This window comes from Eschrichtius robustus, chromosome 20, assembly GCF_028021215.1.
Source record: "Eschrichtius robustus isolate mEscRob2 chromosome 20, mEscRob2.pri, whole genome shotgun sequence".
Lineage (NCBI taxonomy): Eukaryota > Metazoa > Chordata > Mammalia > Artiodactyla > Eschrichtiidae > Eschrichtius > Eschrichtius robustus.
The window spans coordinates 8,346,808-8,370,015 of record NC_090843.1 but is presented as its reverse complement, the minus strand read 5'-3'; the positions used below and the strand labels follow the sequence as shown (position 1 = coordinate 8,370,015).

The window sequence follows — 23,208 nt, the reverse complement described above, 5'->3', positions numbered from 1 at the left end:
CGGGGGTTCAGGCCCTTACATCTCTCAGCTGCGCTTTGAACACCCCCCTCACCTGTGCTTTGAACCTTCCTGCCTCCTGTCTTGCCAGTGCATCCCCACATACTCTCCCAAATGCAGCTCTCATCCTGTTTCTCCTCACTTTGAAGCTTCCAGTCGCCCCTCAGTGCCTTGTCCTATATAAGTTCTCTAGTCCGGGCTCTGCATTCCTGGCCTCCCACCCCCTCCCTGCAGTCACACCAAACTCCAAGGAGTCACTGGAAAAGCCGGGATGTTCCAGGCCTGGCCAGCTCTTCTCAGACCCAGCTCAGGATTCTCGTCCCTTCCAAGGCCTCCCCTGCGCCCCTCAGGCTCAGCTGAGCTCCCCTCCTTAGGGCCCCCCACCATCGTGTTGCTTGAATGCATAAGGTATGTACCTGCCAAAGCAGAACTTAAAGATGGGATGTGTTGCGAGCAGGTACGCAGGTAAAATCCTTTATCTTTTGGCCGCACTGTGCAGCTTGCGGGATCTTAGTTCCCCAACCAGGGATGGAACCTGGGCCCCAGCAGTGAGAGCGCCAAGTCCTAACCACTGGACCGCCAGGGAGTTCCCAGTAAAGTCCTTACGGACTGCTCTTCCAGACAAAGGTTTCGACAGAGCGGTTCCAGCATTTTGCACACGGTCTCCCTTTATTCTTTTCCTTTGCTGTCGTGCACGCAGCTCACCATCTTGAAGCAGAGAGCACTACTGGACTGAGGCTAAAGAGTCCCAGCCTCCAGGAGGGTTTCCGTCCTTGTCTCAAGTCGCTCTTACACACTTTTTATAAAACAAGGGCAAAATGCAATAAAGAGTGATTTTTTTACTTTTTTTTTTTTTTTTAAATAATGGAAGGCTTTCCATTCTTATGATGTTGTCTAGAAGACCAGTAAGTAACCCAGATAAATGTGAGGCCTTGGGCACCACCCTGGAGCAGCCCCCCCCCCCCACCACCACTGCTGTGCAGCTGGTATTTGACAGAGGCAAGAGCCTCCTGGCAGAACGTGAGATGTTCTGGGCTTGCGGAGTGGGATGTGAGTAGACAGTGGCCGTGGTCAGGACTCTGGCTGTCGGTGACAGAAACTGGGCTCAGGTGAGCTTCCGCAGAACCAGGATTTGAGTCGCTCACGTACAGGGGAGGCAGGGGTGGAAAGCCAGGGACTCCGCACCCCGGTGACCCTGGGCAGCTCCCGAGCTCCCAGTTCTGGGACCAGAGGTCCCTTGTGCCCAAGCAGAAGTTGGGCCGTGGGTCACATCCGCCTGCCCTGCCCATCGTGGTGTGTGTGGGGGGTGGGGTCTGACTGCCCGACTGGCAGTTCCCACCAGGACCACAGGCTTCAAAGGGCATCTTCTGAAAGAAGGGGGTTTCTGTTCAGACAGAAAACAGTAAATGGCCGATTCAGCAATGTTTTCCAAAATTCATGAAGTCTCAAATAAGAAATCTATTTGAATGGCATCCCTGTCTGTAAAGTCACAGAAGTTTTATAAAACGGTATCTACATCAACCACACACACACCACTATTTATCTTTAATTTCATATTGGGATACAGGGTCACCCCCAAAGTCTTAGTGTAGTTTTAAGTCTTAATAACTGAAGAAGTGTAAATGCTACAAACCTACAAAATACATCAGTTGAGTATTTACTTATTTAAATTCCTTTTATACTTAGTTTCCTGACATTTGAATGCTGTGTTTTTCATTTTAAGTCTTTGTGAGTGCCGGAATCTGGACGGACGAGCAGGTAGAGGAGTCCTCTCCTGTGGGCGCCTCAGATACCTGGTCGACTTCCCTTGCGGTCACGTCCAGACTGTCACGTGTGCCTCCAGTGCTCATCCGATCACAAGGCTGGACTCACAAAGGCAGTCCCTTTAGCCACTGACCATCCGCCCGTGAGTCGTTTTCCAAAGTCTGAAAATCAGCTAGAGCCACTGGACGGGGGTGTTATACGGATCTGGATAAGAAACGTCAACATATTTAAAATGTAGATAACTAACCTTTCAAATGTCATTTTTTGGTATGTTGGGAGCATTTATGCTTCTGAAGTTATTAAATCTTAAAATCACACTAAGACGTTGGCTGCACAATTTTTAAATACTAGTAGCAACCTCTAAATTGCTTTCGTGACCCACCGATGGGTCATAACCAGTTTAAAAAGTACCACACTTCCAAAGTCAAGTGCACAATCCAAATGTAGACCAGCCTCTCCCCAGGGGGGTGTCGGCAGGTCAACTGATGCCATGTCCCTTTGGGATAAAGAGGTCTGCCTTGGTTCTTGAATTTACCATCCTGGGTGGCAATTATCTGGGTATATGTCTTTCCTACCGGACTGTGAGTTCCTCCACGAAGGGGCTGTGCTTGCTTTCTTGTTGTTTTTCCTTTAGCCTTTGTGTCCCTCGAACATAGTAGGAGAATTGGCCTACTCTCTAGTCTTGGTGTTGGGCTTATTTCTGGGCTCCAGCCCTGATTAATCCGTTTTTCTTTCTGTGTTTTTTCTTTCTTTTTTTAAAGAAAAATACATATAGTAGCGCCAAGCTCGCTGTTCAGAGATCCCTGTGTAGCATTTTAAAAATGCAATTCATGCCTATTATTAGAAAATCCAAATTATACTGAAATATGTAAGATGGAGAGGAAAGGCCGCCCCTAACCAGCTCCTCTCCCCAAAGGCGGTCGCTGTTACCGGTGTCTTGCGTGTCCTTCTAGAAAACGTTTTCTCCGCATTTATGAGCATATATGTGCACTTCTGTTTTGACATGCACACCAAGAATGTTGCACTCTTCACTCTGTGCTGCTTCTTGCTTCTCCCTTTGGTAATGTATCTCGATGCGCTTTTCACATCTGTACGTTTCGTCGCCTCCTTTTTAATTTTTTTTAAAATTTTTTTAATTTTTATTTTTCTGGCTGTGCCGCGCGGCATGTGGGATCTTAGTTCCCTGACCGGGGATCGAACCCGTGCCCCCTGCAGTGGAAGCGTGGAGTCCTAACCACCGGACCGCCAGGGAAGTCCCCAGTCACCTCCTGTTTAAGGCAGTGTTGCACAGTATATGCATGCACTGTAATATATTTAAGCTGTTAATATTTTGGTGAACATATCGACCAAACTGTTTAACTATAATATACTTTACTATATTTAACTCCATGGATGAACATTTAGTTGTTCCCAGTTTTGTCTTGTTCTCCCCTGCACCCAGAGTCCTCGTATAAAAACCCGGATAGATGGTTTTCCAGTCCAGAACAGATTCCTAGAACTGGGTTTGCTGAGTCAAGGGGGTGTCTCCTTGGTCCCCCAAAGAGGCCTGCCTTCCCCTGCAGCCACAAAGACGCTCTGCTGGGCAAAATCCCGGAGGCGTCTGGACACCGGAGCCCCAGGTGCTGGCCAGCACTCAGGGCAGCGTGCCTCACATCAGATGGTGCTGAGCCTGATGTAAACTGCTAAGTGGAGAAGAGCCAGCTCCTGCCTCCGGCCCTGCTCCTCCCGGCGGCATCTTGTGGGGTCCAGCGAGAGAGAAAGTCACAACAAGGGACTCGAGGCCCTTTGGGTTTGCCACTTATGACCGGCTCTTGGGCTTTTGTGCAAACTTTGCCTCCCAGCTTAGCTCTCTCTGATTTGTTGGGGCGCCTGCCTGCCCGGCTTGCTGAGGCTGCAAACCGCTGGACCCCCGGGCCGGGAGCCTGAAGGCCTGGGTTTGGATTAGTCCCCCGCGCTGCCTCGGCCCCTGTGGGGCAGCTCATTCACGTCTGGGCTCCCCTCTCCTGAACCTGCCGGCTCTGCCTTGTCTGCCGCTGGGCTTCCTCGGGCCGCAGGTCCCCTGGCCCTTCAGTCCCTGCACCTCCCTGTCATCCTCCAACATTCCTGCAAGTTGAAGTCACTCCTGCCTTCCACCGAGGCCATCCCGGGACATTCCTTCCAGCCTTCTGTTTATTTTGTCCGTGTGCGTGGGAGAGAACCAGGCTGAGGGAGGTGGAGCTCCCATTTTGGGAAAATGGACCCTGAAATGGTCAGGGATGGAAACAATGTTAAAGGAATCAGAGATGGAGCCTGTGACCACAAACGCAGCTTCTCTGTGACACCCAGCCCAGCCCGGACCCCAGAGAAGCCGCCAGCTTTCCTCTCGTGCCTTTTGTTCTACTCACTACAGCCAGGAGTGGGAGTCGCCAAGTCCACTTATCAAAGTGGCATCCACCACTTGACCAGCACCCACCTGGAAAAGGCAAAGGGACCGAGGTGCAAAGGTCAAAAATTCAGGCACTGACGTCCCTGTTTCCTTTTTTGCTTGTTTGTACGTTTTGGCCGCACCGCATGGCCTGCGGGATCTTAGTTCCCTGACCAGGGCTTGAATCTGAGCCCACGGCAGTGAAAGCGCCGAGTCCTAACCACCGGACCACCAGGGAGTTCCCGCTGGTGTCCCTGTTTCCACCTGCTGTTGACCGTGGCCCCCACTCAGGACAACGCGGGCGCTGTGAGTGGTCAGGCCGGCCCTGGGCGGCCCCTTCCTCTCCCCGCGACGCCCTGTCCGCCAGTGCCCCATCTCCCCGAGGCGGTCACCCGCTGCCGGTCCCCAAGCACATCTATCCTAAGAGCAGACCCAGGGGTCAGGTTGCTTTGACCGAGGGGTCAAACCCTGAATGACAGTATCAAAGAGTAAATCAGGTGCCCAGGCGCTGACCCCTCTCCTTGTCTTGCAGGAAGAGGAGCAGGAGCTGGATGGCGTGGAGGGTCCACCCCTGGCAGGGCCTGAGGAAGAAGACGGTGAGTGGGACCCGCACATCACTGCCCGCTGAGGCCAGCCTTATCGTGTCTGGCTGTGGAGGCTAGGCTGTGCCGTGGCCCTTTGGATTCCCCAGCTGAGGATTTGAGTGGCAGGATGAGGGGAGTGGATGGAGGGGGAGAGGATGGAGGAGAGGGGCTGAGAAGCCGTGTCTGGTGCAACCCAGAGGACACTGAGGCTGGAGCCCACTCCTCTCTGACCCCCTGCCTTCCTGGCACCCATCTCCCTGACCACCTACTTTGCTCTTTTGTGTGTTTTTTTTGGCTGCACTGTGTGGCATGCGGGATCTTAGTTCCCCGACCAGGGATCGAACCCGAATCAGCGCCCCCTGCAGTGGAAGCGCGGAGTCTTAGCCACTGGACCACCAGGGAAGTCCCTGCTTTGCTCTTTTGGCCTTTGCTTTTCCATTTATACAATGTGAGTTGTCCCCAAATACAGGTGGCCCATCACTGACCTTCTGTCTCCTGCAGTGCCTCTTAACTCCTTTCTCGTCCCCGTCCCTGATTTGCACATTTCACATTTCTCTCCAAATACCTCGGACCTATTTTATGGAGACTAAAGCCACTTACAGGGCCGCCTCCCAGCGTTCTGCAGGTTAAAGTCCCCCAGAGAGGAAACGCCTGATTCCCAAGCAGCTCTAGCTGACTAGCCAGACCTGCGTGGCCGTCAGGTTCCAGGCAGCTAGGGGAAGAGAAGGGGAGTGACCGGGAGCATTGAGCAATTTGGACTTGACCGGGTAGAAGGTAGTGTGTTTGCTCTGGCCACCCACGGGGACCAGCGCCCCAGTTAGACAGGACCAGACGCGGTGTGGGGCTTCTGCTGGTTCTGTCATGTTTTATTTCTTTAAAGAAAAAAAAAAAAAAGAAGCAGCTGAAGCAAAAATAGCAAAATGTCAACATCTGTCAAATCTGTGTGGCAAGTACACGGAGGACTTATTACTTGCTGTACTTTTGTGTACGTTCGAAATATTTCGTGGTTTTTTGAAAAGGGAGTCTGTTGCTGTGATTTTAAGTCAACAGCTGGCAGGAGCCCTGGAAAGAGAAGGTTGCAGGAATGCAGTAACCAGGGCTGGTGTGGGCCAGGCAGGCAGGGCTGAGCTGGGGGGTGGGGGCTGGGGAAGCTTCCCCAGAGGCCCAGCAGGGATGGGCCTTCAGTTTCTATCAATAGAGCCTTAGAGGAAGAGGGAGGGGCAGGAGGCTGCAGGGGGGCGGGGGTTGGGCGGGGTGGACATCAGCCCCTTGCCAGGGGCTCTCCCTCTAGCAGTTGATTCTCCAGATCCTCTGCAGGAACCGTGGCCCTGGGGTCTGTCCCTGCCACGTTACTGGATCCCGTTCGTGATGTGGGGACGCACAAGGCAAGCGCCAAGGCTGCTGGAGGCCCTTGCGCCAGGACAAGGGGAGGCTCAGCAGACCCCTCTTCTGAAACACTGTCAGACCCCCTAGACGTGCAGCCCCACACGCAGCCGCGTGCAGTGTCTCCGGGCCCTCCGTCCTTATCTCACTGCTGCTTCTGGACCTTGCCCATCCCCCAGCCGCCTCCTCCCAGCCCTGACAAGGCGGAGGCAGGAGAGATTTAGGGCCCCAGCTGTCAGAAGAAAACGTGAGAGGCCCCCAGCCCCTCTGCAGTGAGCCGCTCAGTGTCCGCTAAGGTGCCTTCCCTAAGCCGCTGGGTGGATTCAGAAGACTGCAAGAGGAAGTCCCCCCTCCCAGGGGGCTCTCACGTTGAACCCTCCTGATCTAGCAAAATTGGAGGCTGCTGTGTATCCCTCGTCACACCATATGTGATTAAGTGAAAGCCTTTTCAAGTGGTTTGTTCTCTCTGGCTCGAAGCAGCATAATCAGACCAGCCCCACAGATTGAAACCTTGAGTAGTACCCAGCTGGCAGCATTTTTTATGTTTTATTTTTCTAAAACATAGCAACACAATGACCTTGAAGTCGAAGTTAATCCGTCTTCTTTGTCCGTTGCCTCTCTCTGAGGTCCAGAAGCCAGCATGGTTGCGAGCTCACTCTGAGACCAGCTCCGTGTGATTCTGCCCCATGGCAGGTTCTTTCCTGACAACCAAAGACCCAGGCCCCTCAAACGGCGGCCCCAGAATACTCAGCATAGCTCCCAGATGCCCGGACACCGCAGTCCGAGCCCTGAGCCTTCAGAAGCTCCTGATGCTGCGGGCCCTTTGCTCATCAGCCTGAGCTGAGCTCAGCCTGGAGGGAAGAGAAACTGATGGGAGCGGGTCTCCGGGGCGGGGGGGTCGGGGGGAGTCATCCTGTGTGCTCTGAGCCCCAGCCCCAGCTCACCAGGAGGAAGAACCAAGGCCTCCCCTGGCAGCCTGGCTTCTCACCCCGTGTCCTCCTTTCCCCTTGCTTCCTGCCCCCTGCCTCACTGGCTTCCTTGCTTTGCTGGATCTGTCTTCCCAGACCTGCAGCATCACCTGTAAAGCCCTTCCTGACACCCCACCCCCGCCGCAAACTTCCAAGCAGCCCCCTCCCTGCCTCTCTCTCCCCTCCTGCTATCCTTTTCTGAAGAGCTCTCAGGACCTACTGCAAACTCTGTATTTTATTTTATTTTACTTGTTTATTTATTATATAAGATTTTTTAACGTGGACCTTTTTTAAGTCTTTTTTTGGCCGCGAGGCATGTGGGATCTTAGCTCCCCGACCAGGGATCAAACCTGCACCCCCTGCAATGGAAGGCCAAGTCTTGACCCCTGGGCCGCCAGGGAAGTCCCAGACTCTGTATTTTCATTGCTCATCTTTGCTTGCTGTATGTTCTCTTCGCTGCTAAGTCCCCAGCACCGAGCAAAATGCTCACTGAGTATTTGCTGAATGAATGAAGAGCGAGTTAATCCTGGTACAAACATGCTAACTGCTTCCTAAGGCAAGGGCTCAGCCCTGGCGGCCAGATTCTCCTGCAAAGTCAGGCTGTGGTGAGAGCAAACACCACCCCAGCTACAATGCCTCGGTTCTGAATTTGCATCCAGAACCTTCTTTTAGCCCAGAGAGAACTCGAATCTCAGAGGCTGCAGCCTTTTCCTCCCTGGAGCCCACATCAGCCTGTCTGATCACTTGGGACAGCTGCCAGCTGGAGGAGGTCCGGGTGGCCCCAGGGCAGGATGTGGGGGTGTTTGAGATCCCTGACACTGGAGTGACATAGAACAGAAGTGAAAAAGAATACATCCGTGTGGGAGGGTGATTTGCTGGTCTTGCGTTTCCCATACTCAATTCTTTATACATTAACCAAAATTAGATAAGACAAGCACTGAGCCTCTATCCCCGAGGCTGACCGGAGGCCATCTACCCTCCACATGCTGGGCTGAAGGACCACATAAGGGCATTGCTTCCTAAGGGAACTCTCTCCACCTGGACACTCAGCCAGGGGAATGCTCTAGAGCTCTTTCCTCTTCTGCCCTTGCAGCCTTCACCTGTACATGCTGCCTCCTCTGGCCTGGCTTCCCTCCATGTCACACGTCCCTGTTTTCCTCTGTCCACACCCCCTGGTGTGCCTTCTTCAGGCTTCTAGAGCTGCCCTTTCATTTGTTCCAAAGCAGCTACGGGGTCTGCTCTGGGACTGGCAAACCTGAGTACACCCGTTCAGCAATAAGTACTGGGGTTTTTTGGTTTGGTTTTTTCAGTTTTTTGGTTTTTGACCACGCCACGTGGCTTGCAGGATCTTAGTTCCCCGACCAGGGATTGAACCCCGCCCTCGGCAGTGAAAGCACGGAGTCCTAACCACTGGACCGCCAGGCAATTCCCTAAGTGCTGGTTTTAATGACCGATTTGAACACCGTGTGAACAAGCCACATCATTTCCCATGTCCCATTGTGGGCTGGATGCGTTGTTTCAGATTTTTAATAACTGGTTGTGGGGAGGGGCATAGAGAGAAGGGGCCTGCCGACAGGACGCCCCTGGACGGCAGGGCGGGCACCCCGAAGCCTGGGAGACCCGAGGACCTTGGCAGGAGGGTCGGGGGTCCCTGCAGCCTTCCGGACCTGGGACCCGAGGAGAGGCAGGGAACGCAGCGCCTTAGCACAGTCTGCTTCCCAGAGATAAGCGCCCTCCGACTGTGTAATTAGCACAGCAGTCATGGGGAAGGGGGGGTTCAGGATGAGGGGGAGAAAAGCCTTGCGGGCGGCTGCTTGGCCAGAGCCCTTGCTGGAGAGGGGCCCACAGGCAGCTCTGTGGACAGCTCAACCTGGTCTTGGAAGGGAACCGGCCTTCGGTGGATGGAACCGAATAGCATGGGCGGGGGTGGGGCGGCGATGCTCGCTTCACTCCGGCTGCCTCATCCCCGGTTCAAGTTCCCAAAAGAGTTCCTAAGCGGAAGGGGTGTGGGGGGAGGACCTGCCAGGCTCAGGAGAGGGTGAGCAGATGTTGTGGGCGTCCAGCCCTCTCTGAGGCTTAGGTGAGCTGGCCCGGGGTGGGCGTGGGGCCCATCTGCCCCTCTTTGAAGCGGGGGCACCCTCTCTGGCCCAGGTGGTTCTTTGGAAACGCTTCTTTGGAAGGGAAAGGGGCCTGAAGTTGCAGGCAGGCCCAGCACCCTAACTGGCTCTTACTGGGTGTCCTCTCTGCAGGGGGAGAGGCCTTCTCCTTCAAATACAGTCCCGGGAAGCTGAGGGGAAACCAGTACAAGAAGATGATGACCAAGGAGGAACTGGAGGAGGAACAGAGGTAGGCCGCCCACCCTCTTCAGGGTCGCTCAGCTTTCACCAGTACTGGTGCCGCCGTGAGCCCCCTTCGTTGTAGGCGGGAGAGGAGGAGGGCCTCCTGTAAGCTTTGCCAGCCCCCCACTCTTCCATTTCCATTTTAGGGTTTTCTCCCCCCTGTCCTGGCAATATTCGGCCAGGCTCGATTTCCCCCAACAGTCCCCTTGGGGCCCTCGGGAGGAGCGTGTGACGGTGACGGGGGGAGGGTGGCCGAGCCCCTTCTTGCACCCCGCCCCTCCCCCGCCAAAAGGGAAAAAGCAGATGCCTGGGAAGAGCCTGGAGCAGATCCGGCTGTTCACTTACACGGAGGGTTCATGACAAAACCAATCCATCACTGCAGGACAGAGCGTGATTCTTCCTGCTCATCCACTGGGCCACCAAGCCCCCCCAGCACCCCCCAAGCCCCCAGCCCAGGGCCAGCAGTCATTTTTCATCTGTTCTGCTCCACGGAGCTCTGGGCAGTTGCAGCCACGCAGCTCCTCATTTTTAGAACTGGGCTCTTCCCCCGCCAGCCCCCAGCCGGGCACCCATGCACACCCCTGGGCTTCCCTCCTAAGGAGCAGCGGGGACAGGCCATGGGGGAGAACCAGTGGTCTGGGCCTGGGGTCCTCCGGTTTAAGCACAAAGCTAAATGGGGGCCTGTGTTTTCTGAGCCCAGCAACCCGGAGGAGCTGGGTGATCACCCCCTACTTGCTAGCTAGCGTAAGCTGGGTTCTAGGGTCAGGAGTGGAGGCTTTATTATTCCAGGATGTGGATCTCAGCTACCCTTTCATTACTGCCAAGCCACCCTGTATCTGTCAAGTCAGAAGGCACTGTGCCCACGAGAACCCCCTTTCCCCTCCCGGAGCTGTTGCCAGTCCTTCCATACCTGGCCTGGAAGGCTCGTCACCGGGGGCGGAGGGGTGGCAGGGGGAGCCCAGCCTAGGGAAGCTGCCCACTCCTCGGTGCCCAGCCTCTGCCTCTGGGTGTGATCCGGTTTGCTGCCTTTATATTTCAGGATTGAGCTGACCTCTGACCTCACTTCCCTGTAGCAAGTTCCTTAGGTCCTGAGCCACAAATATTCTTGCAAATCCTTTTGGTAAGGAGACTGACTTCTAGATTAGTGGTGCCTCCCCTCATCCTGTCTGTTACTGTGTCCCCATCACGACTGACTGTGGTCCAAACCTCTCCTCCTCCGCTGCCTTCATAACCAGTAATTCATTTCTGTGCACCCGGGCCTGCTCATTCTTCTCCAGCGCAGGGCTCCTGGGTGAACGGTCTCCCTTCCCAGGGCTGCAGGGTTCTTGGAGGCCCAGTTCACGCAAGTCCCTCCTGGGCCTAATGGGCCAGCTGGTTGGAGGGCCAGCGCCCCCTTGTGAGGCTGGGGGGGGACTGTCTTCCGCTGGACTGCGTGGTGTCACCCCTGCAGCTTTCATCTTTCCCTGAGAAGGTAGAAGGTGCCCGGCAGAAACCCTGTGCCCCCAGGCTGTGGGTCAGGCAGGGCGTTACGATCAGAGCAAGGGCTGGCGGACTGCAGCCCTGTTCGTGTAACTCCAGCGTGACTGGAACAGGGCCGCGGCCACTGTTTTTCTGGGGTCTGTGGCAGCTTTTGCACTGCAGTGGCTGAGCTGAGTAGTTGCAGAGGGACCGCGTGGCCCACAGAGCTGAAAAGAGTCAGTATGTGGCCCTTTCCAGAAAACGTGTGCAGCCCCAGAGTTAAGGCTGGAGGGGGCTTGACGTGCCTGTGGTCCCGCGAAGGGCCCTGTGGACAGAGCCTGTGACCGGGACCCTGGCCTTATTCTGTGCGCTCTGCGGAGACGAGGGGCCATTAGAATAGGAGAGGCCAGTGAGCCGACTCAGTGGCAGGGCTCGGGCCGGGGTCAGACTGCCACTGTCCCTGGGTTCAGGGCTGGGACCTCGGGGAGGGAGAGGGAAGGTCCTTCCTCCATCGTGTTCAGACAGCAGGCTCTGCATTGCCCAGGAGGGTCTTTCCCTACTGGATCTTTGGGGGTCTCCAGACGAGTGGTTCACGCTGAGCTATTCTGCGGGGTCGAGACTGCCCAAGCGCTGCTCTTGGGGTGAGGGCTTCTCACCTCCTCGCCTGCAGGCTTGGTTATCACAATCGTGCTTGAGCTGAGAAGGAGGGACTGGTGGACTTCGTGGTGAACATGGTCCTCCCAGGGTGGGGCTGGAGTTCACGTTCACTCTCTTCACTGCCCCTCCCAGCATGCTCCTGTGGCTGTCCGACACGTCTGCCTGTGAGGTCCGCTTGCTCCCTCCTGCCCCTGCACGTGGTCAGCCCACTCAGCACTGCATGGGGCCCCTGCCACCCAGCCCTCTCGCATGTTCCCCGCATGGTGATCCTTGGGGTTGCAGAGGCTGGCAAGTGTGGCTTTGCGTTTTCATCTACAGCACACACGATAGTTCCAGTGGGGACCAGGAAAGCTGACGGGTGTGAGACAGCTCTGGTCCCAGCTGAGTCTAGGAAACTGCCTTGGGATTGTCAGTATGAAAAATATTGTCAAACCACTAAAACCACAGGCCAGTGAAAAGTGTGTGCTCTTCTTTGCCTGTCAAATTCTTCTTGACCAAACTCTGCTTGTTTCTAATTCCCTTCCTGGCATTCAGGGTCCCCGTCAAGTTGCAAGCTGGCTAAAAACTCATGCTGCAAACCCCTGACTTTAAATTCTTTACCTCGGCCAGCACAGCAGTATCTAGACCCTAAATCTTTAGTAGTCACAAGACCCAGAGTTCCTCAGAAGCTGCAGTTCACAAGTTTTCAGGGCATGGCACTTGGTACGCAGGACCCAGAGAAAGAGACCCCAAATTCGTTCCTCCACGTGGTTAATAATTGGGCGTTCCCATCCCTGGGGCAGCTCACAGATGAGATTCCTTCTGCCCAAGGGGCAGAAAGTGTAAGGTTTGTAAATCCAGAGACATGCTGCTTAAGAAAGACCCTGCTTCCTCACCATCTGCCCACCTCCTGCTGGGTCTCCCCTGGGGCTGGAGCTCACAGGCTCCCTCAGCACTGCCTCTGCTGGGATGGGGGTGCCCCTGCGTTCCCCCTGCAGCTTTTCTGGGAGGTGCCATATCCAGCCTCAGTGTGGCTGGGACACTGGGCTTGCAGGTTATGACTGCTCCCCGCAGCAAGATGCCACCCCCTCACCCCCAGGGCCAGTGAAGCTGGCGAGCCTGGCTGACTTCTAGCTCGGCAGCAAGAAGAAAAGGCACCATCGGCTACTCCTTTCCTTGTACACCGTCCCTTCTTCCCATCTTCTGGTCCAGGGGAAAAGTGGAACCCAGGAGGTAGACTAGGTTGGCTCTGATAGTGAGGACCCAGGACCCCAGCACCCATTCCATTCTGAAGGTCCCCAGGACTGGCCTGACGTTTCTGGAAGTGGACACCACTCTAGTGGATGGTGTTTTGAAATGCATAACTGGCAAGGGTGAACGGATATTCTCCTGCTTTCTGCCCTCTGATGGGTCCACAAACCATCCACCAGTGTGAATTTCTAGGAACATGTGCTGCTCACCTCCACATGAGGGCGCCAGAGGGATAAAATTGAATCCCACCGGTTTCCCTCAGCGCTCACCTGGGTAAACCAGTGCTTCTGGCATGTCCCTTACAAAAGGTGGGCACACCATTTGTGTCATCTGGGGAGCACATTTCCTTGGAAGCCACTGTCCCCAGAAGGGACAAAACCTACCCAGCAGGGATAAGAAATAATCTATGGTGAGAGGACCGGCCCAGAGAGGACCAGCCCAGAGCGGCCACAAAGCTGAGGATCTGACCCTCGCGGTCTGACCTGCCTAACTAAGTGTCTGTGGCACCCTACCTGCCCACCGACCTACACGTGGACCCCGTGCCCAACAACACACCTGTGGTACCCTCCCTGCCCAACTACCTAATTGAGGACCCTCCGTGTTAAACTATGCACAAGTGGGCCCCGACCTGCCCACCTACCTACCTGAGGATGCTCCCCGTCTAACTGCCCACGTGTGGGACCCGACTTGCTCAGCCACCTGCATGTGGGACCCAAACTGCCCATACACCAACATGTGGTACCCTCCCTGCCCAGCTACCTACTGTGGGACCCTCCCTGCCCAGCTACCTAATTGAGGACCCTCCCTGCCTAACCACCCACATGTGAGACTCGAACTGCCCAGATACCTGTAAGTGGGACCCTCCCTGCCAACTACCTACAAGTGGGCTTCAACCTGCTCAACTACCCGCATGGGCACCCGAACGGCCCAAATACCTAAATGAGAGACCTGCCCTGCCCAAGTATTTACTCTGGGACCCTACCTGTTAAACTACGTACAAGTGGGACTTGACCTGCCTCACTCCTACATGCGGGACCCAACCTGTACAACTGCCTAAATGAGGGCCCTGACCTGCTCAACTACCAACGTGTAGGACCCTCCCTGCCCAACTACCTACAATGCCACCCTGCCTGCTAAACTACCTACAGGTGGGCCCTGACCTGCCCAACTATATAATTGAGGACCCTCCCTGCCTAATTACCCATGTGTGGGACTCGACCTGCTCAGCCACCCACATGTGGGACCTGACCCGCCCCTGTAGGCCTTGCAGACTTGGAACGGGGTCTCGGGCTGGCTTTGGTTAGTGGGCTCTCCTGCAGCAGGTGATGAGAGGCAAACTCCCCTGGGTCTGGATCCCAGCGTCTGGGCTGGCTTCTGCAATTCCAGACGTTCCCCTTCCTCACCCCGTTTCCCCCTTTCCTTTCCTGCAGTACTTGTAAGATGGCATGAGTGAAATAAATTATCTTTTCTCCTTATTTCTCTTTACAGAACCGAGGAATAATGAAGTTATCCTTAGCCTCCTCCTAAAGGCTTTTCCTTTTGGCATCTTAAAACTTGAGAGATAAAGCAGAACCCCCAGAGAGGAGCCAGCAGGCTCCTGGGGCGCATTTTCCTGCATAAATCTGCCGGGACTAGGCCCCCATCCAGGACTTTCCTTGGCTGGGAGGATCCCGAATGCCCGTGGCGCTCCCCTGTAGAGGCGTTCCTCCCTATCCGCCTGGATTGCTTTGTTAAACTGAAGGGTTTTCCTGGATTTTTATTTTCCTTGTCACTCAGCCTTCCTGTCCACACACGCTTTGCACCTGAGATATCACCAGTGTCAGCAATGCCATCATTTTAAAATCGGTATAGTTTCATTCCAGCCCTCCTGCTTTTCATCACCAAAGCCAAACCAGGAAAGACTCTGAGGTGTGATGGACAAATGAGGGAGAGAGCTGCCTGTGCTCGCCGGCTGGTCGGGGTGGTCGACTGCCCTCCTTCCCCTTGGGGCCCGCTCCCCTCTCTGTCTTCGGCTGGCTCGGCTGTGGGGGCGAGAGCCCAATGATTGATGAGTGGGCAGCAAAGAACCAGAACCAGCTGTTGACTTCCTCTTGCCCTTACCCTCCATTGAGAGCAGGCTCGGATCCAGCCCGCTTGTTGCTAAGAGGCCTTTTCATTTATGTTCCTACCAGCTCAGTGGAATCTCCACCTTCGCTTTGGCAGAAGCAATAATGATAGTGTTCGCTTAAAACAGCTGTCTCGATTCTGCCTTTTCCTAGGTTTCATAGGTGAGTTAGAACTTCTCCAGATAATCAGATCAGTCCCAGATTCATTTCTTGGAATTTTATATTTGACAATATTTATACTATACCAAACTAATCTGCAGTTTTTAGATGTGTTGGTTAAAACATTTTTTGAAAGCAGTTAAGTTTATAGAAAATTTTTTTTTTTTATTTAGTGGAAGGCCGGGAAATGTCCACTGTCAGCCTAGGGCATGGTACATTCCCAGGGACCTTCTCCTCTGGGTCTATTACCTTAGGTTCACGGGTTTAGGACAGAACAGGCAACAAAGCAACAGCCACACAGAGCCATGTAGCCCGCCCCACACAGCAGCAGCAACAGTGATTTCCTTGTCCAGGCCGGGGTCTGACTGAAAAATAGGTGACTCCTTCCAGGTTATTAAGTTTGTCTGGACGCCTTCTGAACGTGGCTTGTAGGCACCAAGCCTCACATACTCCCGATGGCTTGGATCTGTGTATTCAGCCTTTGTTCGGTCCAATAAACTTTGAGTAGATGGTCTTGATTACTGTGTGTTTATTTCAGTTTTGCTTTGTTTTTAAAAAAATCATCTTTTTGAACCCATTAAAATTTGAGCTCTCTCTCAACTTGTGCCTGTTGTTACTCTCCAGCAGAGTGCGAAGTCCTAGGCCCACCCTCTTAAAAATATGCAAGCGCCACGGCCATTAAGAGACACACAAGAGGATTTGTGTTCCTTTGGGGGGATGCCCACTCATACATCTGGATTGTGATTCCTTCCAAAGAGCTGAACACACAGCCTGTCAATTCACAGTACTCCTTTCTTCAGGCGGTAGGGTATCGCATACTTCTCACAGGCGCCTTCTCCTCCAGACAGGAAAGCAGATTGTAGAAATAACTTTCCCAGCGTGACTAAGATAGGCTTGGATTTGGGACTTCGGTATTTCAGCTTCTAGATGCTGCTGTAGTCAGAAAACCAACTGTTTCCTGTTTGGGAGATATGGGGTTACTGCAGAAGGAATATGTTAGGACAAGCGTAAGACCAGACATCGATCGGATCCCCCTCTAGGCAGGGTTGGGGTGCTGGTGGGGCAGTGCTGTGCCCTGCAGGGCCAGGGTGGCCAGAGGCTGTGCCGAAGCTCTGCCTCCTGGTGGGTCTTCAGGGACCAGAGCAGACCCTGCTGTTCGGTTTACATCCTCTGAAGGTGGCCCGTGCCGAGCCAGTAGGGCAGTGTGGAGGGGGGAACCGCAGAAGCCTGAAACCGAACGGGGAGCCCATGCCAGCACACAGCGCCCAGCCTCGCTGAGGAGCACAGCACAGCAGAACAAACAAGAAGCAAACCGTGGCTGCAGAGTCTCACCCCACCCTTTCATGTTTGCACTCGTGGGCGGTGTCCCGTGCTGATCCGATGGCGTGGCCAGCCGCAGAGAGATAACATCACTCCCAGCATTCCCCCGGCCCCCCAGCCCGTGTGTGGTGAACATAAAGCCTATCTCCAGCCAGGCCTGTTCCCTGGTAAAAGGGCCAGGGCCCCCGCTGGCTATAAGGAGTCTTTGTGCAAACTGGAAAGAGGCGCCCCTTCCTCTGGGCAGCGAGACCCCACACCCACCCTTGCCCCTGGGCCAAGCACCATGTGCACACATCTGTATGCTCCCATTTCCCAGCCAATTGTGTTTTCTTCTTCCTCCACTTTTGGCTCATCCCTCTAAACGAAGGCTGTTTCTAACATGTCTCTTCATAGGCTCTCCAGCCGCCTAATGGAACACCTCTGCTTCCTCGTGGCCTCCTGGGGAGGTGTGCAGTCAACATCAAAAAGAGGCCCAGGAATTCCCCGGGTTTTTTTTGGTTTGGTTTTTTTTTAGACCAAATCAGTTCCTGTGTTAAGAGTGGGTTTGTTTGGGTTTTTTTAATTAATTAATTAATTTATTTTTGGCTGCGTTGGGTCTTCGTTGCTGCACGTGGGCTTTCTCTAGTTGCGGCGGGCGGGGGCTACTCTTCGTTGTGGTGCGTGGGCTTCTCATTGCGGTGGCTTCTCTTGTTGCAGAGCACGGGCTCTAGGCATGCGGGCTTCAGTAGTCGTGGTGCCCGGGCTCTAGAGCGCAGGCTCAGTAGTTGCGGCGCACGGGCTTAGTTGCTCTGCAGCATGTGGGATCTTCCCGGACCAGGGCTCAAACCCGTGTCCCCTGCATTGGCAGGCGGATTCTTAACCACTGCGCCACCAGGGAAACCCAAGAGTGGGTTTTGTTTTAGTTTCATTTTCTTCTTATTCTGGAAAGCAAAGCAGTAATACAGGAGTGAAGAGTGTCCCGACTCCACGAGATGTGCACGGTCTCTCTCTCTCCCCTGGTTTGGGAGCATCTTTTTCCTCTTTATCCTTTCTTCTTGACAGAGTTCAGAAAGAACAGCTGGCTGCCATCTTCAAGCTCATGAAGGACAACAAGGAGACGTTTGGCGAGATGTCAGACGGCGATGTGCAGGAGCAGCTCCGGCTCTACGACATGTAGGGGCCTCCACCTGGCAAGACGCCGCTACGGCTGGGCCGTGACTCTACCCCGACCCAGGACCCAAGCCCGTGCCATTCTCAGACTTTTGTAGGCTTCATTTTATCTTATATACATAGATGTAGAGGTAGATCATATACAGAGTTGCTCAGTTCTTGCAATTTAGATATCATGTCACAGGAATCAGGACTGTTGTCTTCAGAGAAGAAAAATCCCTGACTTGTTTGGCTTCTGCCTGCTGGTGAGCTTCCAGCTGTCACATGGGCTCCCCTCCGAGGCTGTCATCTGATCCAAATTAGACCTTCCGTGCAGACCCTGAGCAGGCAGCGGCCCAGAAGGGCTGGCTCGAAGCCTCAGCATCCCCAGCACATGGTGTGGAAAGGATTCAGGGGTGCTGTGGGATGAGTATCAGGTCCCACTGCCCAAGCATCCAGTCTAATAACACTACACCTTCTTCTTCCTTAGAAGGATTTCTGGACACTTCTGTAACTGTATGGAAGCAAGCAGTAGGGGAGCATCCCTAAAAAGCAAAAAGTCTGATTCAAAGACTCACCTTTGATCCTGGACCAAAGCAACAGTATCAGAGTTAAGACCCTCTAAGTTTCTCTTATTTAAGCGTGAGACTTACTTTATATATAATTAAGAGTTCTGTGAGTGCTTATCACACACCTAGACCTGTGCTAGACACTGTCAATGGAAATAAAATACACAACACAGTCCTACCTTTAGAGATTAAAGTTGTGTGGAGGGGAATTCCCTGGCGGTCCAGTGGCTAGGACTCGGCGCTTTCACTGCTGAGGGTGCAGGTTCAATCCCTGGTTGGGGAACTAAGAAGCTGCAAGCCGTGGCGCGGCCAAAAATAAATAAATACATAAAAATAAAGTCCTTTGGAGAAGCCAGGCATGTGTACAGGAAAAGAGAACCTCACAAGTCAGCATTCAATAAAATGCCAAAATGACCTCACAGAGAGAGTCTGGGCCCCCTTAGCACATCAGTAAAGTTCAGTGAGTCAGTGAGTAAATGACGACGGAAATAACAGCGATTCTTCCGTTCTGCCCAGGTCCTGTATCTGATCACCCCACTGGCAGAAAAATTCATAGCAAGCTGAATTTAGGAGGGTACGCTAAAGCGACAACCTAAGAAAGTTCTTGAGAATATTTTTTATTTGCTGAAATAAAACTAAACACACGAAATTAAAAGAAGCAGTGGCGTTTTACGTACCACAATTTAATAATTATCACGGGATCACAGTGAACCTTCTTTCATCCTCTCTTGCTTGTTAGGGTTTTCCCCAGGCCTCCCCCCCACATCACTGTAACTGCTTTTGCTTCTTTGCTGACAATCCATAGCAGGAGGGTCTGATCTGTGTGTCTGTTGTTATATCCAAATGTCAGTTCTTTTTTTCTTTTTTTAAAAAATATTTTTATCTTTTTTGTTACTGCTTTTTAAAAATGTTATGATTTAAGTATCATTTGTTCCGTCTCTCAGGTCCCAAGGACCCCCCTGCGTTGTTTTTTATCTCCCTGCCCCCTAAATGCATGTCAGCAGAACTTGCACTGCCCTGTAGCCACTTTACATCTCTTTCTTCACCTCCTTCTTCCAGTCCTTCTCTGATTATACCAAACAAACAGGAATGACTCGTGGGTAGTGAGTCAAAATTCTCATGGCTATGGGAAAAGTAAACTGAAGGAACTTCTCTATACTTGGTTCAGCTAAGATGTTCCAACTGCAAAGAACTGAAAACTCCAACTCAATTGTCTTAAACAAAAGGAGAATTAGGGCACAGGAGGAGTCCAAAGGCAAAATGCCTGTACGTCCGTTAGGGTCAGGGCCCAAGCTGTATTTCTCTTAGCTTGGTCTTCCTTGCACTGTGGGCTTTTGTCACTGACCAGCTCTCCTCATGGTTGCAAGATGGCTGCAGGAGTTCAGATATCACATCCAGGAGCAGGAAAAGGGCCATCTCTTCTTTGTGTCCTAGGAGTGAGGGAACCAATTCAGGTGCACCCTCCCCTTTTGGGTCCCAGTTGGCCAGAATGTCATGTGTTCGTGCCTTCACCGATCACTAGCAAGGAGATGGGACCACCATGGTTGGCTGAGATGCCTGGGGCTGGGGCCAGCATCCCCTGAACACTTAGCCATCCAGAGGAGGGGGCCACTGGACCTCACTGGGGCTCTGTGAGAAAGGGGTGGGAGGCATGGGTACTGGGTAGACAGGACCTGTCACCTGGTGGGGACTTGAAAGCCAGTGACTGGAGTGCCCAGAATATGTGACTCTTCCTGGGTGGTGGTTCTGTTGCCCAGGTTCCGGGCCTCTGATGCTTTGTGGAAGCACTGCTGGCTTGCAACAGCTGTTGGGCGGCTCTAATGCCATTTCCAGATAAGCTCCATCTTCTGTTTATATGATTTCTGTCACTTCATCTGCTTCACTGGCACACCAGTGGCCAGAAGAGTCCTCTTAAAACAAAACCCATTTCCAACTGACACCCATATGTCCCACCAGATCTCAGTATTGCTACTAGTCAGGAAAATCAAAGCACCTTCGAAAAAATGTACCTGCAGACTCAGAACTTGTTCTTAAAAGTTCCCGGAGTCAATGCGAGAACTTAACAGATGACCATAAGATAACAGCCTACCCTGCAAGCTGAAAGCAAGAGGAAACATTTGTTTGTTCACAAGTGTCGGGAGGAAGAAAAATCGATACCATCAGGGCCACTGCATCGTCCTTAACAGAGAACCTTGTCAAATTTTGGATTTTTGTCAATTTGATAGGTCAAAAATGTTAGCTCAGTGAAACTTTAATTTGCATTTTTCTTATTATGTAAAAGTTTGCACAACCATTCAAATGTTTAGGGGCTCCTTGCATTTTTTTCCCCCTGTAAACTGCCCGTTCCTGTCTCTTCCTGTTTTCTATTGACTACCAAACATTTAATCTCAGGTTTAATTCACCGAACAGCACCCATTTCCGATTATCTGGCCATAATTTGGGGTACAGCACCCGTCATCCTCAATCCCTGACCCTGAATTGAGAAGGGAATCTAGATAATTCCAGGGAAAGCTCACCAAATTCAGGAGCCTTAGTGGAAGTCAAAACACCACCGAAAGTAGACCTCCGTCTGCAGCACGATTTCAACCAAGTAGTAATTGCCTTCTTTATATACTCTGAAGAACCACGCACCCGCAGATTGGACCAATCATTCTCCACGGCCAATATCCTTAGCGGCGCCTCAGTGGCTCAAGCATCTGCCAATCTACTGCGAAGGCGGAGCTCTTGATTGCCATTGGGTACCGCATTCTCCCATCGCTCCCCGCCTCCACCCGAGCCCGCTTCCTCTGAGGTGGGAATTCCGGATGTCCGGTCGCGTCCAGAAAGGTTTCCTCAGTGATTGACAAGCGCCTTTGTCCAATAAGGAGTGCAGGCTGGCTCATCCCGCCCACACGAGGCCTTGCCTAGATCCTCCGCGGCGGAGGCAGCCGGGGGCTGGTTAGGGGCGGGGCTCTCGGCCGGGTGCGACCCCCCAGGGCTTCCTTGGAGCCCAGTCTGGGCTCAAGTCAAAAGATCCCTCCTCGAACGGAGTTCTCTGCCGCGTCGGGGTGCGGCCTGGCGAGCTGTCTTGACTGGGGCCGCCTCTTACTTCCCTACCGAGGCCAGGTTCCCACAGCTTAGCAAACAGCAAAGCCTGAGCCGCGCACCGAGCTAGACCCAAGATATGAAGACGAATTCGAGCCGGTCCCTGCACCCCAGGAGCCCACCACCACCACTACCTTCCCCCCAGCACTCCCCAAGCCCGCCCTAGACTCCCAGACCACTGTCCCACCTCCGAATCCAACACACCCCCAAACCCCCCTGTTATTCACGTTCCCATTATCCCTGCGCCCAAGGCAAAATCCAGCAGATCCTTCTCAGGCAACTGCACGCACCCATATAGTCTCACCAAGGTGTCTTTGGTATTGGGCTGACCTTCAAGAAGGTGCAAGGAGAAATGAGTCACACTTTCCCACACCTTTGCTCGCCCTTTCACGTTATGCCCGAGGCGCTTAAGCTGAGGTTTGCCAAAGCAGCTGCTGAATAAGTGTGAAGATCAAGTTGGACTCACCACCTGGCCTGAATGATCAAATTGTTTCCCTTCCGACACCCAAATCCGGCCCACTGGAAGCTCCACAGCCTTAGAGGGTTCCCACCAACATCGAGTCTTTGGGCCTGATGGTGGCCTGGGTCCTCTACAAATGAAAAAGAGAGCCATGCCCCAGAGCAGGTTGGGTCATCACGGGTTACTGAACTGTTAAGTAACCATCCATCTGCAATCAGGGTTTTTTTGGTAAATTTCATTTCTCTCATCTCTTTATGTACCTTAATTACTTTTTGTTGAGCGCTCCAACAGGGGACAGGTTATATTGACAGGTTGTCAGTTATTTAGCTTCTTCAAAGGTTGATCATATTCACCTCAGAACTGTGTTAGGCGGTGTCTTTGGTTCCCTTGTAATCAGCTTCAATGATACTGCAAGTTGAGTTTCAGGAGAGGAGACAGCTGGCAAGGGGAATGAAATTAAGAAAATTGTTCCAGGAAGAAAAGGTTTAATGAAGGAAATGGGAGCAAGGGGACAAAACACATAGGATTCAAATTTGAATATTGAGTGGTGTGAATTGGCACATTTACCCTTTCAGACATTTACTGAGTCTGTCTTCAAGCAAAAACGCTATGCTGGATGATGTAATGCAAAATGCCTCGGTGAGAGGCAAGGTGAGAGGAAGGTTCACTAACTTTTTGGAGCACGTGCTAAATGCAGAGAACAGTGTGCCTTGCCAACGCTCTCTCATGAATCTTCACAACAACTCTGTGAAGGACATAACGTTCTCCTTCTACAGAAGAAGAAAACAAGATTCAAAAAATACTGATGATCCAATTTAAAAAAAACGAGCAAAGGATCTTAACAGACTTTTCTGCAAAGAAGACATGCAAATGGCCAATAAGCACATGAAAGGATGTTCAACAGGCAAATGAAATGTAAATCAAAACCACATGGAGACACCACTTCAGGATCACTAGAATGGCCATAATAAAAAAGACAATAACAAGTGTTGGTGAGAATGTGGGAAAATTGGAATAGTCACACACTCTTGATGGGAATGTAAAATGGTGCAGCTGCTTTGGAAAACAATGGCAGTTCCTCCGAATATTAAACAAAGAATTGCCATGTGACTCAACAATTCTACTTCTAGGTATATACCTGAGTGAAATGAAAACATACACCCATGCTCAACACAAAAAAGAAATGGTAACTATGTGACGTGATGGAGGTGGAAATCATTTTGCAATATATGTGTATTAAATTAATCCATTGTACACCTTAAACTTACACAATGTTATATGTCAATTATAGCTCAATAAAACTGAAGAAAAACAAAAAACTTATGTCCACAGAAAAACTTACAAATAAATGTTCATGGCAACATTATTCATAAGAGCTAAAAGGTGGAAACAACCCAAACATCCATCAACTGATGAATGAACAAATAAAATGGGGTAAATCAATATAATGGAATATTATTGAGCAATAAAAAGGAATGAAGTAGTTATATGCTACCACATGGATGAATGCTGAAACTATTATATTAAGTGAAAAAAGCCAGATACAGGACTTCCCTGGCGGTCCAGTGGTTAAGCCTCTGAGCTCCCAATGCAGGGGGC

General features: G+C 52.4%; 1 protein-coding gene across 1 annotated transcript in view; it reads left to right on the top strand.

The window, feature by feature from the left end:
- Positions 1-18,723, top strand: part of MXRA7 (matrix remodeling associated 7) — a 30,419-nt gene extending 11,696 nt beyond the window's left edge. Inside the window, exons 2-4 of the mRNA XM_068531711.1 lie at positions 4,698-4,761; positions 9,350-9,446; positions 17,410-18,723. Coding sequence (XP_068387812.1) covers positions 4,698-4,761; positions 9,350-9,446; positions 17,410-17,524 — 276 coding nt within the window. The 3' untranslated portion in view covers positions 17,525-18,723. The remainder of the gene's footprint in view (positions 1-4,697; positions 4,762-9,349; positions 9,447-17,409) is intronic.
- The last annotated feature ends 4,485 nt before the right edge of the window (positions 18,724-23,208 follow it).